Source organism: Strigops habroptila, chromosome 11 (genome assembly GCF_004027225.2).
Source record: "Strigops habroptila isolate Jane chromosome 11, bStrHab1.2.pri, whole genome shotgun sequence".
Lineage (NCBI taxonomy): Eukaryota > Metazoa > Chordata > Aves > Psittaciformes > Psittacidae > Strigops > Strigops habroptila.
Genome location: NC_046360.1, coordinates 14054682 through 14071561, shown reverse-complemented (window position 1 = coordinate 14071561; position 16880 = coordinate 14054682). Strand labels below are relative to the sequence as shown.

Below are 16880 nucleotides of genomic sequence, written 5' to 3'. Positions count from 1 at the left end.
ACCTAAAATGTGTAGATACAGCAAACACCTACATTCTGTTGTAATTTGGGTTTTACATCTCCCTTAAATGATTTTGGTACTTGTCCTTGCTTATAGTGCAGTGTGAGTACTGGCCATTGAGAACTGGGGCCGAAGCAAAGGAGCCACAGAAGCCATTTGTCATTTCTGCAGCTGCGTTGAGGTCTTCATCTTACAGTTTTGCATTCTCACATTAAAACATTCAAATTCATCTTAGCTGAGGGGACTGCTCCAGGAGTGACCTGCAGGAGATGCAAATGCTGAGTGCTCCTACAATGTGCTTGGGATTAAATGATACGAAATCTTACAGGGCAAGAGGAAATGGCCTCAAGTTGTGCCAGGAGAGGTTTAGACTGGATATTAGGAATGATTTCTTCACCCAAGGGCTGTCAAGCACTGGAAAAAGCTTGTTCCAGTGGTGGAGTCACCATCCCTGGAGGTATTTAAAAGATGTGTAGATGAGACCCTCAGTGACATGGGTTAGTGGTGGCCTTGGCAGTGCTGGGGAATGGCTGGACTTGGTGATCTGAAAGGTCTTTTTCAACTTAAATGATTCTGTGATTCCCACTGAGCACGAACACGTAGTAAGTCTGCCTCACCTCCTTTATGGCTTGTCAAGGGCCAGTATCTGCTGCTGCCTCACACATGCCTGAGTTTTGAATGGGTATAAACCAATACACATATAGGTAGCAAAGGTGGAGACAAAGACCCCAAGCTCTCAGGCCTAACAGGTCTGACCTGCTGTCAGTTAAATGCAGGTCTGAATGTTTTCTCATGTGAAGGGTCCCCTGTCACCCTTGTTTGATATCTAAACCCTCTGGGTGGTTTGTGTTTTGTGGCAAGGTCCTGTATCTACACAGCTTCTAGGATCCTTCCGGAGTGGAACAGCAGGACCCCAGCCCAGACAGATCCCCAGGGGTATCAGCGTGGGGACCACTCCACCAGGCAGCACGGAGGGCGCTGTGCCAGCTTTTGTTGCCTCTTCCCAGCCTGGTTCTCCAACTTTATCCTAGCAGGTCCTGCATATTCTCTCCTAGATGTTCTCCTGCAGCACACCTCTACATCACGTTATACATGCACAAATACAGCAAGATGAAAGCCAGACCTCTCTTTACTTTGAATAAACAGTAAAAATTTGATTTTCAAGTCTGTCAGTCTGTCAGGCTCAGTGAGGGCACATCTGGGACACAGAACACTTTTCCTTCCAAGCTAAAATTCCTAGTTACAGCTTCTTTCAGCTTTTATTTGCTAGAACATCCCATTGACAGCCTGGTGAAAGCTGTTCCATGTGCAAGAGCCTCACCTGTACACAACAGCAGGGATACGCTTCCAGGACCGAAAGCTTGCCACGCTCTCTAGCTCCTTATCTGTGATCCAGGCAGGAACAATGATTTCCTGGGGGTAACTACCACAGAGCCTGCAAGACAAGTGGTGAAAAGGGGTTGAAGTGACACAGAGCAGTTACACACTTCCCAGACAACACATAATAAGCAGTATGAGCGACCTGAGAGCTCTTCATCTCAGCAACCTGCCAGTTTGTGAACTCCTGTTTCACTGTATGTTAACAAACTCCTCCACCTGTAACAAAAGGCACTGTGAGCACTGAGGTGCATAAAGGCATTTCAGGGTTAGAAGACTCCAGCTTCCACTATCTGAAGGGGGCTACAAGGATGCTGGGAAGGGACTCCTCATCAGGGACTGCAGTGATAGGACAAGGGGGAATGGGTTCAAACTCAAACAGGGGAGATTTAGGTTACATATAAGGCAGAAGCTCTTCCCTGTGAGGGTGCTGAGGCGCTGGCACAGGGTGCCCAGAGAAGCTGTGGCTGCCCCATCCCTGGCAGTGTTCAAGGCCAGGTTGGACACAGGGGCTTGGAGCAACCTGCTCTAGTGGAAGGTGTCCCTGCCCGTGGCAGGGGCCTGGAACTGGGTGAGCTTTAAGGTTCCTTCAACCCAACCCAGGCTGGGATTCTGGGATTTTTCTCAGGACATTCACACGTAGGTAATTTCTGCCTCCAGCTGCTGAAATAAACTGGACCATAGAAGAAAAATCCCAGGTCTCTCCATGTCAAAGAATTAGCCCCTGGATTTCTGGGTCACAAAACACAAAGGCAGAGCCACGCTGGGCTACTGGATTCAAGACAGAAAACTTGTGTAAGCGTGGGAAGAGTACCCTGGCTCCTCAACCCTTGCTGAAGGCAGAAACCAGAGCGCAGGGCTCGTGTCTGACTGGCTAATGGAACTTTCTTCTACTAGATGCACCTCCTCCTCTACAATTGAACTAGTAAAGCCATGATGGGCAGTGAGAACAGTGCAAGCACCCAGCAGTGACTGCACTATATTGCTGGATCACAAATGAGTTCATCCCCAATTCATCCTTAAGGAAATGCACTTCCTGCACAAGGACAGATGAACCCATGTCTGAGACTGTTCTATTCAGAAAAGGAGATTGATCATCCTGAAAAAATGCTCTTTGCTCAAGTGCTGCCCACAAGAAGGAAAGGAGAAGTTTGTGTCATTCTGCTTCCATAGGACATAGAAAGGACTTTTTCCTTTTCCTTAGGATTAAATGCATAAGGGATTTTTTCCTTCCTAGATTTTCAGACCAAGACAGATACTGTTCTTGCAGTGACACCAACCACCACCTGCAAGTCCTAGATTATCCTGCAGAGATAGAGCAAGGAAACCTGTTTCAGCACACGGTGGTGTGGCTGGGTTTGCTCTGAATTGCATTAGGGATCAGCCAGAACACTCTGTCCTACTGACCACGCATGGAGGAACACCAGCCTCTGCTCCAGCAGCGAGAGGACAGGACATCAGTCTGGCCTTTGAGGACCACAGAAGGTATTTTCTCTTATTTTCAGGATCTACAAGCTCAGCTCTTCCAAACCAACTTCTTTTTGGTTTTTAATACACATCTTTGTCATAGGTTAGAGAATAAGACACAATAAAATGTGGGGTTTAAAAGTTCAAACTCCACTCTGCTCACTTCAGGCTTCCCTTCCTTCCATTGGAATGCTTATTCTCTAAGCAGTCCTCCACCAAGCACATCAAAACCCATTATTTCTCAGCCTACAAGAAACTGGAGCAACCAACAAAATACCAATTCTTTAAAAGCACACTTTTTCTGTAAAACAACAGAAAATCCTCATTCCGATTGTCCCTTATTAGGAGCTGCAGGACTTGGAAGGAGTTCCAGTAATGTGCTATAACAAAATTGGTGGTTTCAGATACTGTTTGGCTGTGAATCAGCAGCCCACACAACTCACTTGTACTTCTCATTGATGTTGGAAATCCTCCAGGCATTGTTCATATCAAACCCCATCCGCTCCACTTCGTTTTTAAACCTTGAAGTTACATGTTCTCCTGGGTATCAAAAGCAGAGAGAGAAAAATCAATGCAAAATAAGAAGTAAGGATTCTACCTTTCAAACTAGTGACAGAAAAGCACCACTGGAGCCATGAAGAGCAGAAAAGAGAAAGGAACAGTCCAAAACCATCATCTGTGTTTCACAACCCTATTTGGGAAATCTATGGTGGGAGAACCACTGCTTGTACTCATGGCTCTCCCTGGTCAACAGTCCTGAAATATCAGAGTCCAAGCATCAGCTTCTGGAAGTTCATGTAAGAAACAACACTGCTGCAGCCCAGGGCCAAGCACATCAGCAACAGGTTGGAACTAGACGACCTTAAGGTCCTTTCCAGCCCTAACTACTCTCTGATTCTATGATCCATCAGCAGTCCTAGTGGGAAAATGCCTTCAGTAGTTTTTCCTTTCTGAAGTTCTGAAGAGTTTTGTATCAATGAGAAGAATGGGAAGCTCTGGTCTGACTGATCCGTGAACGGGGAATATGCAGAACGTGGTCTGGAATGTCTCCATTTAGCATGCAATTCCAGCCACAGGCTTCCTGTATGGCTGCAGGCAAGCCTTGGAATTTAACCTACATCAGTTCCCCTTCTCCAAACTGGACATGATTCCTCCATGAGTCATGTGGAGATATGAGGATAAATTGCATAAATGATTGTTTGACACAAGTATCAGTCACAAGATCTTCGCAAATTCCTGGCTTACTATATTAAAGGAACTGGAATGACTCCATATATTTCCTGGACACTTTTAAAAGTATCCAGATACAATTGAAAAGTACACAATGGCAATAAAGAATAATTCTTCTGACAGGCAGAGAGCAGAGAATCAGAAGGTTTCAATCAAGATGGAGAAGAGGATAATGTTTAGAGGTTCCGAGTAAGAAATGTGATAAATTTACTGAGCACATGAGCTACATAAAGTGACCCTGAAAGTCTGTCCATTGCTTGTCTCATTCAACTGCTGTATCATGAAATCAGAGGCAGAGCATCACCCCACAGAGGGAAAACTCAGTTGAAAAATTCATTCTTTAAGCATTACATCTTTCCATTCTCTATTTCCGAAAACCCTTAAAGCCTTTCAATACCCGAGATACATGTAGATATGTATTTCTCTCCAAGATGTACTGCTCTGAAACAGTTTTTATGTGATGTTACACAGGACAATTAGAGTAAATGTGGAGAAATAGGTGAATTAAGAATAAAGACTGCAGCCTCTCCTTACCTGGGGATTTAATTAAAGAAAAGCTGTAATGTTATTCACTCCTACAGGTCAGATCATACGCTGAAAATGGTACTCTGCAAAAACCCAGATATGCTTTACCCTATGGACAACGTGTACAATGAGATTACTTATGCTTTCTGAAAGGTAAAATGTGAGGAGGACACTGTGTGCAAGTGGAGAACATCCATAGCAGTACAATCTATGGACCTGACTGACCTTCACTACTTATTACCTTTACATCATGGCACTGGTACCATAAAAAAGCAATGGCTCTGCTTCCTGGCTTGTGCATGTTCTGCAGAAGGGGTACCACAGGTCAGCTCTACCTTCCTAGTGCCACGTCACTTAGTCTGGAGGTCACCAACAACTCCCTCCTCTTCATGTGAGCTCTGCATGAACCTGAATTTATCACCTTCTAGCCACCTACTCAACCAGATCTGCAGCTCGAGTCCCTGTCTGACAAAAGCTGGATGTCTCCATGACTGACTAAAGCAAATCCACCACAGTAATTTCCTTGTGGTACTCAGGTACTGCTTTGCACACTGATCTCAGAGTAGCTATGAGGGGAGCTAATCTCTCCTTTGTTCAGACAGAACCAAACTCAGGCTGTGCAGCAGACAATGCAAGACATTGAAGGACACCTGGCTGTAAGTGAAGGTACACTATGCCTATATAACATACATACAGCATAGCCACCAGCTAGTGAAGAAGTGCAGGAACCTATGTTCCTGAAGTTGTCCAGGTTCAGCTGACAACAGCACTGACTGAATCTGTTTGTAACTGTTTTGGAGGTTCTGGATTTCAGAACAGGCAGTTCTAATTGTCAATGCATCTGTGAGGATCCCAAAGTGCTCCCCGTACCTGGCCGGCACAAGTCCCCGTGCTGCTCCTTCTCACTGGCATATACCTCCATGCACCACGCGTGGTAGGCAAAGGAGAAGAGGTCTTCTATCTTGGAAGGAGGGCGGATGGCATTGTTCAGTCGCTTGAGCCAATCTTGACACTGCTCAAAAGTAGAGAACTGACACCTGCCCCAGAGACAAAGAGTTACCTGTGAATCTGCAGTAAATGCTGCCAGACTGTAAGATCTGCCAGGCTGGCTGCAAAACATCTGTGAAATCATGGAACCATAGAGTCACCAGTCAACGAGAAACTGAACATGACCCATCAGTGTGCGCTTGAGCCTGGACCCCCCCCCGGGCACTGGGCTGCACCCCCAGAGCGTGAGCAGCAGGTCAAGGGAGGGGTTCTCCCCCTCTGCTGCGCTCTGGTGAGACCCCACTTGCAGCACTGTGTGCAGCTCTGGTGTCCCCAGCATAGGACATGGAGCTGTTGGAGCAAGTCCAGAGGAGGCCACGAGGATGATCAGGGGCTGGAGCAGCTTCTGTGTGGAGACAGGCTGAGAACATTGAGGCTGTTCAGCCTCGAGAAGAGAAGCTGCTGGAGACCTCAGAGCAGCTCCCAGTGTCTGAAGGGGGCTACAAGGATGCTGGAGAGGGACTCTTCATCAGGGACTGTACCTATAGGACATGGGGTGATGGGTTCAAACTTAAACAGGGGAGATTAAGCTTACATGTAAGGAAGAAGCTCTTCCCTGTGAGGGTGCTGAGGCGCTGGCACAGGGTACCCAGAGAAGCTGTGGCTGCCCCATCCCTGGCAGTGTTCAAGGCCAGGTTGGACACAGGGGCTTGGAGCAACCTGCTCTGGTGGAAGGTGTCCCTGCCCGTGGCAGGGGGTTGGAACAAGATGCTCTTAAGGTCTTTCCCAACCCAAACCATTCTATGATTCTATGAAAGCAAAACGCCAGAGCAAGCACCTTATTGCTAACTTAGTCCTGCTTCTACGTACATTCTAATAGATAGTAAAAATTAAACCTTTGGATATTAGTGAAGAAATACACAGAAAGTCAAAACAGTCAACACCCTCCTACTCACGAAGGAGGGAGATGTTTATCCGTATGTTTACTATCAAACCAAGGACACTGTCTCCAGGTTCAGTCTGCAGTGTCCCCACCACCAAAGACAGGGATGTGCTACAGCAGCACAGTGACTGCTGGCCTCAGGTGGGAGCTCATGGAACTATCACGTATGTTCTAATCCATGCATCACCACACATAAACAAGAACACAGGTTTCATCAGACACAGGAGAAATATCCATGTGATTATTATACTTGATTTGAGAATAATGAGGACAAACTCTGGTACCTGAAATCATACGTTATTCCCCTATCTCACAGGTGAAGATTCTCTTCCTGGTCTTGGTGGGAAGCACAAACAATGCGTTTGAAACTGAGCTTTGCCTAATGTTACAGACCAACAACCACCCCTGCACAGCAGAAACTAATCTTCAAAGCAGTGGATTCCAATTCATTAGCTTGCCTTTTCAAAAAGGACTCCTGCACCCTTCAGAATAAAAGGGTGGGAGTAACGCCAGTGATCTATTTTGCTCTGACAGATTTCTTTAACATTTTGTAGTTATAAAAGATTCCAAGCATTTACATTCAGCTTGGTCTGTGTTCTGCTGCATTCGCGGCTAACGACAGCATCTGTGTTCTCCAAGGGCAGGATTTATGACCCCACAAGTCAGTCAGTGGAAGGCAAAAGCCACGTCCAGCTCACAAAACGTGGCTGAATACCTGCAAGGAACCTGGAGGTACTCATTTTCCATCCTGACTGGAAAGCCAGCCAGATTACTAGCTTAGAGTGTGCAATTCTGTATTAAATATCCAGTCAGACAAGATATAACTCACCCTAGAGACCCCATCTTCTTTCTGAATCCTTTTAAAGTTAGTGTTGCAAACAGCAAGTATTATCTTCACTTGAGCTCTGGTGTTCAAAACACAAACTATTGTATTAGAAAGAATATGAACATGTTCTAAATCTGGTGCCTCAGCCTCATACTCCATTGCTCCTGCAGCCAGTGTCACCGAGTACTGATGCTCAGAGATGCAATTTTGAAGGGAAATTGATGAGGAAGGGCATAAATACAAATAATCTGTATTCACTCTTCAATTGAGGAGAAACATCAAATTACTGTGAGAGGAAGGACATCTTCCAATGTCAAGAGCTACAAGTTGAGAGGAAGTTAAATATTTAATTGAAATTAAACTAAATATTACTTCTAACCTAAAATCAGTTCTCAGGAAAATAGGAAGCAGCTGCTCTGTTAAACATTCCAAGTGCTCAGCCCTGACTGGGGCTCAGCTCATTATACAAAAGGTACTGCCAGCAAACATTTCATCAAAAAGAAATGTTCCTTTCTTCTTAATTAAAGTTCAGAGATCCAAATTAATTCCTGCAGCAGGGAAGTAGGAAATAGCTGTAGCTCAGAGGCTCCTGGCTTGGACTCTGAGGTCTGCTGAAGGACAGGCACAGAGAAACCCTCCCTTCCACCCGATGCTGCCCACTCGGTTCAAGTGAGCTGCAGACCTGGCTTCACCTCATCCCCTCACTTGCTTTTCCACCAGGCTGCTATGTGTTAAGGATAGTGGCTGATGCCATCCAGACTGAAGGTTTCACCTCACACTGCTCAAGCTCACACCTTAACCCTCCAAACCACTCATCTCCATTAATCACTTCAACAAGTGTTTCAGTGGTTTTATCCCGTATCTTGTACCTAACTGAAGCAATATGTTATAACTGATTGTAAGGCAGGGAAAATGCAGTGCAAATGAAATTCATTTCAGAATAAAATCAAGATGAGCCACTTGGGCTCACATACTGCTACTGTGTCTCACAGCAAGCAGAAAGGCAAAAAGCCTTGCTCGCATCTTCCTCACACAAATGCCCATCTACCATATGTAAAATCAGACCAAAGAACATCTTTTGAGGGCAAGCAAGTCCAAAAATAAGAGAATAACCCTTCCTGAAAGCAGCAGAGCTCTCTGCAGCACGTGGAAAGCAGAGGTACCCCCCGTCCAACACACAGCCTCTTCCTACCTTATAACCTTGCAGTCCTTGCAAGTCAGATGAAGTTGAAATATATCACGGCACTCAACGCTTTCTATGAGCTGCAATGGAACCTGCAATTAAAAAGATGATATAATTTTAGTTCAAACAGCACTAACACTGTAATTCCTTTGCATATCTCACAAGGATTTATTAGAGGATTACATGGGGTCTGAAAAAGAGAGAGAAAACCAAAGAAAATGAAGTGGAACTACTTCAGCAGCTCAGTACCACGTAGCAGCAGCTTCAGTTCCACTGCTGCATGATCCAAAACCCATAAGGGATCATGTCAAAACAACTGAGGGCTGCAGCACTGGTGACAAATGGGAAAGCACAGAGACCCACAAGCTCTTCTCACGGAAGCCTTCTTCTCTCTTACAAGTCTGAATTTGGGATCTTGGGAATATCAGTTTAGCTGTTGCCTTTACAAAGGCAGGAAGGGACAGGACAAGCTGTGGTAGTGTTGTCTATCAAGGGACTGCTGGAGAACCGTCCATTCTCTGCTCCCAGCTGCACAGCCTCACGTACACCCAGTGAATTATTTAAACCCACCACTGCCTCCCATGGCAGCAACGTGGCCAGCGAGGCACCTCTGCTCAACTACACGAGTTCAGACTCTAGACGACTTGCTTTTCAGTCAAATGCTGCTTCGTCTCTTAATACTCCCCCCCCAAACCCTCTTTTATCGCATTTTTTCCCATGTCCATCTTCATTTAAGCAGTCCTTCACCTGCCCCCCCCTCCCAGCAGCCTGCTCTCTCTCTTCCTCCTGTCTGCACGGTAATGACAGACCAAGTATTCTTCTACTCCTGCATTATTTTTAATTTCCTTCTTTCAAAGTCACTCTTTGTTCTGTGCCCTTTCAATCTGCCCTCTGTGACAGCCTACCTGCAGCTCAGCATCCATTTCCTCAGCATCTGCCTGTTTCTCTTGAGAAGAACATTCATATCCATCTTCTTAATTTTCCTTTCATAAAAATCTGTCCTCTGATCCTCTTGCATTTTCAATCTCCTTCCTGGCCATTATTCTTCCCCCAGCAAAACTCTGTGAAATTACCTGCCTCCATTCCCCATTCTTCCCACTGACAACCTTCCATTTGCCTTGTTAGCTTCCTGGGGCTGATGCACGTGGGCAGCCGGACAGCAGCACAGTGAGCCTGCTCTTGACAGAGCCATCAATTCTATCTGCAGGCACTTCCCCATGTTATCATGGCTATCAGGATAAAGCAGTGCAGAGCAATCATTTTGACCGTGATAAGAACACACACGCATGGTTAGCCCAGGCCAATCACACACATTACAGACAGGCCCAGAGCGCTGTGCTCCTGCAGAATCCATCTCCAGGCTGTCTCTTCTGAAAAACTAGCTCATTTTAAACAATAAAGCAACATTTTACAACTCAAACTTTTTCTTCCTGATTTTTTAATTACTTTCGTTACCAGCACTGTCTGTTATCCAACAGCAGCACAAGATCTACTGAGAGGAATACAGCCCTGCAGTTAGAAACTGCACCAGTTACGCTGACACTGCAGAACTGACCCTCTCCGTGGCTCAGTCCCAGACCACGATGCCCAGGGGTACACAGCGGACCATGGCCAGGCTGCTACATGAAGGAGCCCCTTCATGAGTAACTATGTGATCTACTCTACCCTTAACCAGGCAGCCAGAGCCTGCACAGAACACCACGTGGCACCCAGGGGCTGTGAGCTATAATAGGACTTTCATAGAATCCCAGCCTGGTTTGGGTTAGAAAGCAGCTTAAAGCTCATCCAACCCTGCCATGGGCAAGGACACCTTCCACTAGAGCAGGTTGCTCCAAGCCCCTGTGTCCAACCTGGCCTTGAACACTGCCAGGGATGGGGCAGCCACAGCTTCTCTGGGCACCCTGTGCCAGCGCCTCAGCACCCTCACAGGGAAGAGCTTCTGCCTCAGAGCTCATCTCAGTCTCCCCTCTGGCAGGTTAAAGCCATTCCCCTTGGCCTGTCCCTACAGGCCCTTGTCCAAAGCCCCTCTCCAGGTTTCCTGGAGCCCCTTTAGGCACTGGAGCTGCTCTGAGGTCTCCCCTTCAGGAGCCTTCTCTTCTCCAGGCTGACCCAGGCCAGCTCTCTCAGCCTGTTGTCTTCTTGTTTTCCTAGTTCAGAGCCTGAAAAACATCAGGGTTGTGTTACAGGCGGGTCACTCTGAACGGTGTGAGGCCAAGGCTGTGCGGGGTATGTCCTGAAGCATTCGATAGTACAACATCTAGAGGAACTGAGGGTGCAAGGTCAGCTCAGAAGGTCCTCAAGGACTCTCCTTTAGGTGGAGAGAGTCAAATCCCCCCAGGTGTGATCTTGTTCATATTTCTACAAAGAGTACCTGGAGCAAAATTTGCCTTTAATTACTACTAATTACACTCAGGATTTGTCTTGAAGGCAACCCTTCAGTGTCCCCCCTCCGCCTTCACAATCAACACACGTGCAATGTGAACAACTGGGGCATGAGGACCTGAAAACGAAACAAGAACTAAGCTACTGTTCAGCACAGATGAACCACAACTGTGCCACATGAGGAAGGAAGATACCAAACCAACCACTTCTGCATTGAAGGCCAAGCAAGGGACAGCTCACACTAAAGCTCTGCAGACTGAAAGTCTCCCTCAGCTCAGCAGCATCACTTTCTTTTACTGTGTCCAAACCCTGCTATTTGAAAGAGGATGCCACAGGTCCCTGGTATCATGGACTACACTAACATTTGAGTTCTCCCATGCATGCAGTTAGCTTACAGGGAGAAATACTCACCAGCTGCACAGCTTGGAATGTACTGAAGGGAAGGCAATGCACACAGCTCAGCCTGGGAACCAACCTGCCCACGTGCACAGGGAGATCACTGTTGAGCCTGCACTTTCATCCCATGGATAAATGTAAGTCAACACTTCTGAAAGTCATAATCCCTCCAGTTTATGCATGGTCTACTGGATCTTTTGGGTTTGCATTTAAAACACCATGTTCCTATTAATACTGTGATCTAGGAAGTTATCCATGGGAAAGATTCACACATACAGCTGTTTTCTGCAGTGTTGCAATGTGAGAATTAGCAACTTTTAAATGTATTCAAGCAGAGGTGCAGCAAGTGATGTAGCTGCATTGTGCTACACACTGAGGTTTCCCAAGCACCGCTCTGATGGCCAGTCTGGTGAACTGGAAACAGAGAACAGTGAGGTAAAAACCCAAAGACAGGAATCCACGTTTAACTGGATTCCATTTCCTCCACACATTTGCCTTTACTAAGGGGTGAGTAACTGACAGGGATACTGCTTTCTCTGAAGCTATCAGGAGAATGTCCCACCTACTTCAAGAGGAGATGCCAGAACAGCTCCACATTCAGACACAAGGAATCAGTTTGTTTTACAAGTATTACAGTACAGATGTTTGTTAGGAATCCTCTTCCTTACAGAAGTCCCTCTCGCCCCTGAGGTGACAAGGACATTGGTGGGGCTGGACTTAGCCAGGACAGTGATTCTTCAGAAAACCTCCAACACCAAACATTAATGAACACTTATACATGTTTGAAAAGGTCTTAGAGGTGTTCTCTGAACAGCCCTAGTGTTCAAGGCCAGGTTGGACACAGGGGCTTGGAGCAACCTGCTCTAGTGGAAGGTGTCCCTGCCCGTGGCAGGGGGTTGGAGCTGGAGGAGCTTGAAGTCCTTTCCAACCCAAACCATTCTATGATATAAAACCAGCAGGGAAGAGTCAAGATGAACTCAATCAAAACTACTCAGTGAATATTTCATTTACAAAATCACCACTTGAGCAATAATTTTGATCAACAATAACCAAAGTGATTATTACTCCAAAATTTAACAATTTAAACATGGTTCCTAATTATTGCAAGTACGTTTTAGCCTTAAAGATATTCTAAATCCTGTCTGCCTTGGATTCCAGTGGAGTTCATATTATGGATTAGTGATGGTCAGATGGGTTATGGAACAATAAGCTGTATTCTGCTTTGCTTCCCACACTGTCGATTAATGGTTAATGGTGGCACACGAAGCAGAACTAACAACCTCAGAGCAGAGAACAGAGTGAGAGGGCAGATGTGGTTCTGGGCAACCTGATGTAGTTGAAGATGTCCCTGCTCATTGCAGGGGGGTTGGAACTGGACAAGCTTTAAAGGTCCCTTCAACCCAAACTGTTCTATGATCCTATGAAAGTCTGGGAAACAAGATTAACCTGGGAATATTAACAAGCTTTTATGGGCTTTTTCCTGAACACAAATAATATTATTTAAGAAACGTTTGTACCACAAAGCAGCAAAGGAATCCTACAAAGCACGTGCCTCGTATCACATCTTCTCCCCACTGCCAGCAGCACGCAGAGATGCATCTGAGGCATCCCAGCACCCAGCTTTGCCCTGGCTGCCACCCCGCTGCCCGCTGGCACCCACACCTCAACTTTTAAGTCTTAAGTTATACTTCAGGATGGACTATGAACAAGGAAAGTGAAAAGCATAGTTATGCTCCTGCACATGCACCTACTTGTATCATCTCCTCTGTATGGTCACCAGGGAAAATGATACTCCCTTAAGTTTCCAATTAAATTCTTGGCATCATAGACGTTTTGCCATCATCATGTTCAGAACTAATACCCTTATCTGCTGAAAACCCCCCGTCATTGTGGATTTTAGCACTTTTAATGCTGTACAGATGTTCACCAGCCCAGCAGACACCCCTATTCAGCTTGCTGCATTGACAATCCATGGACACAAATGGCACTTTGAGTGATTCATGGTAACTGTGACATAGGCACGTTTCAAAGTCTGCAGATAACACAGCTCTATGATTAGAGAAACGTAAACCAGCAATGACTCAGTTTCAGTTAGTAAACCACAGTTTTACAGGTTAATCATTTGGCTCTGGAACAAAACAATAAAAACCAATTTAAATTTAAGATTGCCATGGCATCAAAAATTAACTGAGGTGCACAGGAGATGCTGATGTTCCAGCCCGCTGTGTCACACGTGTCTCAGCCATGGAGGTGCTGGACATTGGTCAGCTCTCATTTTGCTTCCCTTGCTTTTCTAGCTCTGGGTGAACACACAGCGTCGGTGGTTTACACTTCACTCACCACTGTGTGGTTCAGGGTTGATGACTGACACGTGGCAGTTGTGAACAACTAACCAGGGTCAGGACTTGTCCTGAAATAAGGAGATGGGTAAAAACCCATCATCGGGATGAAAAGAAAAACATTCTTTGGGTCTTTGGGGTTTATTTTACTGGGTTTATTACAAACAGGCACCAAACTATTTCTGTGCCGTGTGGGATGCCCTCTCAAATTCTGTGTCATTCACAAAGACCATTTCAACTCGTAAGCTACTCTAGGTCAGTACTACCCACTGCAAAGGACTACACAATGCCCATTTAATTCATGTCCATGATGACGAGTAGCTGGATACGTAATGGTAATTAAGAGGGAGTACTTAGAGTAAGAAAAGTGTAGGCCTCTGAAGATGAGGCTGAATTCACAGATCTCTCACATCAATAACTGTACTCCTACTGTCCAGCTTCAGGCATGTAACTGCAGTAGCTGGACCTACTTCCACCTTTTGAAACTCCAAGAAAGGCAGGAATCTAGCTTAGGCGCTCCAAACAGTGCTTTGGAAGACCTTTTGTTTCTCTACTAAGTATACACAGAGCTTGGGGAGAGCAAAAGGCTGACAAAGCCAGCTGTGAAGGGAATGTAAAGTTGAGTGATGTGAAGTTTCCTTACAAAGCCTGATCTTCAGAGGGGCTGAGTCATCTTTTGCTGCCTAAATATGTAATTGAGCATCATAAAGAGATTTTTCATTACCACTAACCACAAAAGACAGGATCACTAGGCTTTTATCCCAAATTCTCTTACCTGGATTGAGTTCAGAATACCATGAACACCACTTACATTCACAACAGACTCCTTGAATTTGATGTGAAGCCTGTAATTGGAAAGTGCAATGATGGCATCCTCTGCTCTTCCTACATACTCTGTACTCTCACCGTGCCGTTCAATGAACGGGACCTTCAGAAGGGGAAGGAAAAAGTCTTTCAGAAAGCATTTATCAAAACCATGTCCCTCCTGTAAGCACACAACAGGATGAAATCAAAAGGAACACTGCTGAGAATTCAGCCTGGCTGTTACTGCTAAGGAGGGAAGTCTTGGCTCAGGTTGGTACAAGGTTAACTGCAGCCTCTTCAGAAATGATGCTCGTTTTCTCTTCATTTTCCTGAGCAGGAAGTGCTTGCTCAGGGAAAACTAAGAGTCTTTGTGAAAAACCTGAGCAAACTATCCGCACATTTAGGCAAGCAGGCAGACCAACCCCTTGATTTATGCTCTTGCTCCTTACTCAATGGAGAATGCCATCTCCATCACATTATTAAATTCATCCTAAAGCAGGTAAAACATGCAAGATGAATAATCTTCTATGCTACTGGTCATCAATATTCCCTAAGCAAGCTCAGGTAACCAGCTTAGACTGGATAAATCACAGCTTTTGCTTTGGATCTCTCACTGCAAACAAAGAAATGCATGATGTGCTGCCGTTAGAGAGGCAGAAAACCTGCAGTTGTATTACACTGCACATAAAACCTGCATGTGACTTGAGCGCAGTTTAGCTGAGCTGGGTGAAGAGTATCAATGTTCGACTTGGAAACAAGCTGGGTTTACACCCACTTAGCTTTAATCAATTAAAAAGAGCTTCTATTGAAATGAAACAAACTACTTCAGTTGATAGAAGAGTGTCTACATGGATAAACCATGTAACTAAAATGATTTCAAAAGGAACTTTGGAAAGCTAAGGAACCAATACAGACCCATTTTGTGCAACAGAAGACTTTTGGCTTCTCAGTAGCAAGAAGCAATAGGAGTATTTAACTACATTAGCGTGGGCTTTTTAAAGAACCAAGTTCTAAACTATGGACTAAAACCTAGCACTGAAATTCCTACACAAGTACTGGCTCTGTATTTCAGACACTCACAGGAACCTCTTGTAACATAACACACAAGTTCTGGCCTACCAATAGCACATGAGCATTTAAACAGAAAACGGGTTTCTCCTATTACTGTGCTCATTGTGAATGAAAATTCTACTGGAGAAGCCAGAGAATACACAGCTGAAGTAGAGACACTGTGATCCTCACTGGCAAGGAGCAGCGTGGTGATTACCTGAAGGTTCTCATCCTCTCGGATCAGCTGCTTCCTGGGAAAAATCTGATTAGCCTGGATGCATTCAAGGCTGTGCTGAGTCTCTTCATCCTGAGGAACAAAGCGTTACAGTGAACTGCAGCACTGTCACTTGCTGCCTGCCTTCTTCACCACACAGCAAGCCATCAGCTCCAGCAGGAGGAAGTGCAGAGAATTCAGGTTTCAGTCACTTACTAAAGTTACTCCACTTTCAAAGACAAGCACTGAAACAACTAAATATGATACTATAACAGGTTTCCTTCCTGCAGCCTGATTAGAAAGTCATAAATAACAGAAAAACTTGTGATTGTATTAGGAAAAAAGCATCAGCCCAGCCTAGTCCAGCACCACCTTAAAATTCAGCCCCCCCACAGGTCAACATTATTTCTCTGGTGTTTTTCAGATTTTAGCCTGTTCTGCTCTGTAAGAGACCCCACAAAGCCCTTTTGCTTACCATGACAGGCCCTGGAGCGGAGGAGCAGCCCTCGTCTTTACTCACAACACTTTGAGGCTCTTTCTTCACTTCTTAAAATCTGGAAAACCAGAAGAGTGTAAGGATGAAGTTACATTCATTTTCTTTTGGCAAATAAATACAAACTAACTTTTCCAGACTGAGGATTTAGCTGTTAGAAAGCTGCAAGCAAACATCAATTATGAGAAGATGAAATCCATTTAAAGTGACTCTCCTGAGACAGAATGGTTCAAACTGTGTCTGCTCCTTCTGAAGAATCACCTGTGAAGGTGGTGCTGGCGGGCACCTGCCTGCATGCAGCCCTCACACCGCTGCTGATGTCATTCAAACACGTTCAGCAGCTCAGGGCACCCTGCACTGCCTCCCAAGTCCTTTGCACATGGCAATGCACAGGTTACACACACAGGTTATCAAACCAAAGGGATCGTGGGCATCAGTTACTCTGGTATCTAAACACAGGTTGTTGGATCCTCCTCATGTCATCTTGTTGCAACAACAGCACATGAATTAAAATTCATATAGGGATAAAAACCCTCATTGTGGAGTTATGACTCATTTTTACATCAATAGGTGTACCAAAATGTCCATCTTCTTGCACAAACCTTCCCAAGAGCTCCAGATGACCACACACTGGAAGAAGCTCTTCCCTGTGAGGGTGCTGAGG

The 16880-nt window shown here is 45.4% G+C and overlaps 1 protein-coding gene across 9 annotated transcripts in view; it reads right to left on the bottom strand.

Moving 5' to 3' along the window:
- Window positions 1-16880, bottom strand: part of MTMR3 (myotubularin related protein 3) — a 79360-nt gene that overhangs the window by 24783 nt on the left and 37697 nt on the right. For all 9 annotated transcript variants that reach the window (XM_030501606.1, XM_032920210.1, XM_030501607.1 and 6 more), the window contains 7 exons: window positions 16199-16277; window positions 15727-15816; window positions 14467-14583; window positions 8548-8630; window positions 5470-5636; window positions 3288-3384; window positions 1322-1435 (listed from right to left, as the gene is read on the bottom strand). In XM_030501606.1, the coding sequence (XP_030357466.1) occupies window positions 1322-1435; window positions 3288-3384; window positions 5470-5636; window positions 8548-8630; window positions 14467-14583; window positions 15727-15816; window positions 16199-16201 (671 nt within the window). In that variant the 5' untranslated portion in view covers window positions 16202-16277. The remainder of the gene's footprint in view (window positions 1-1321; window positions 1436-3287; window positions 3385-5469; window positions 5637-8547; window positions 8631-14466; window positions 14584-15726; window positions 15817-16198; window positions 16278-16880) is intronic.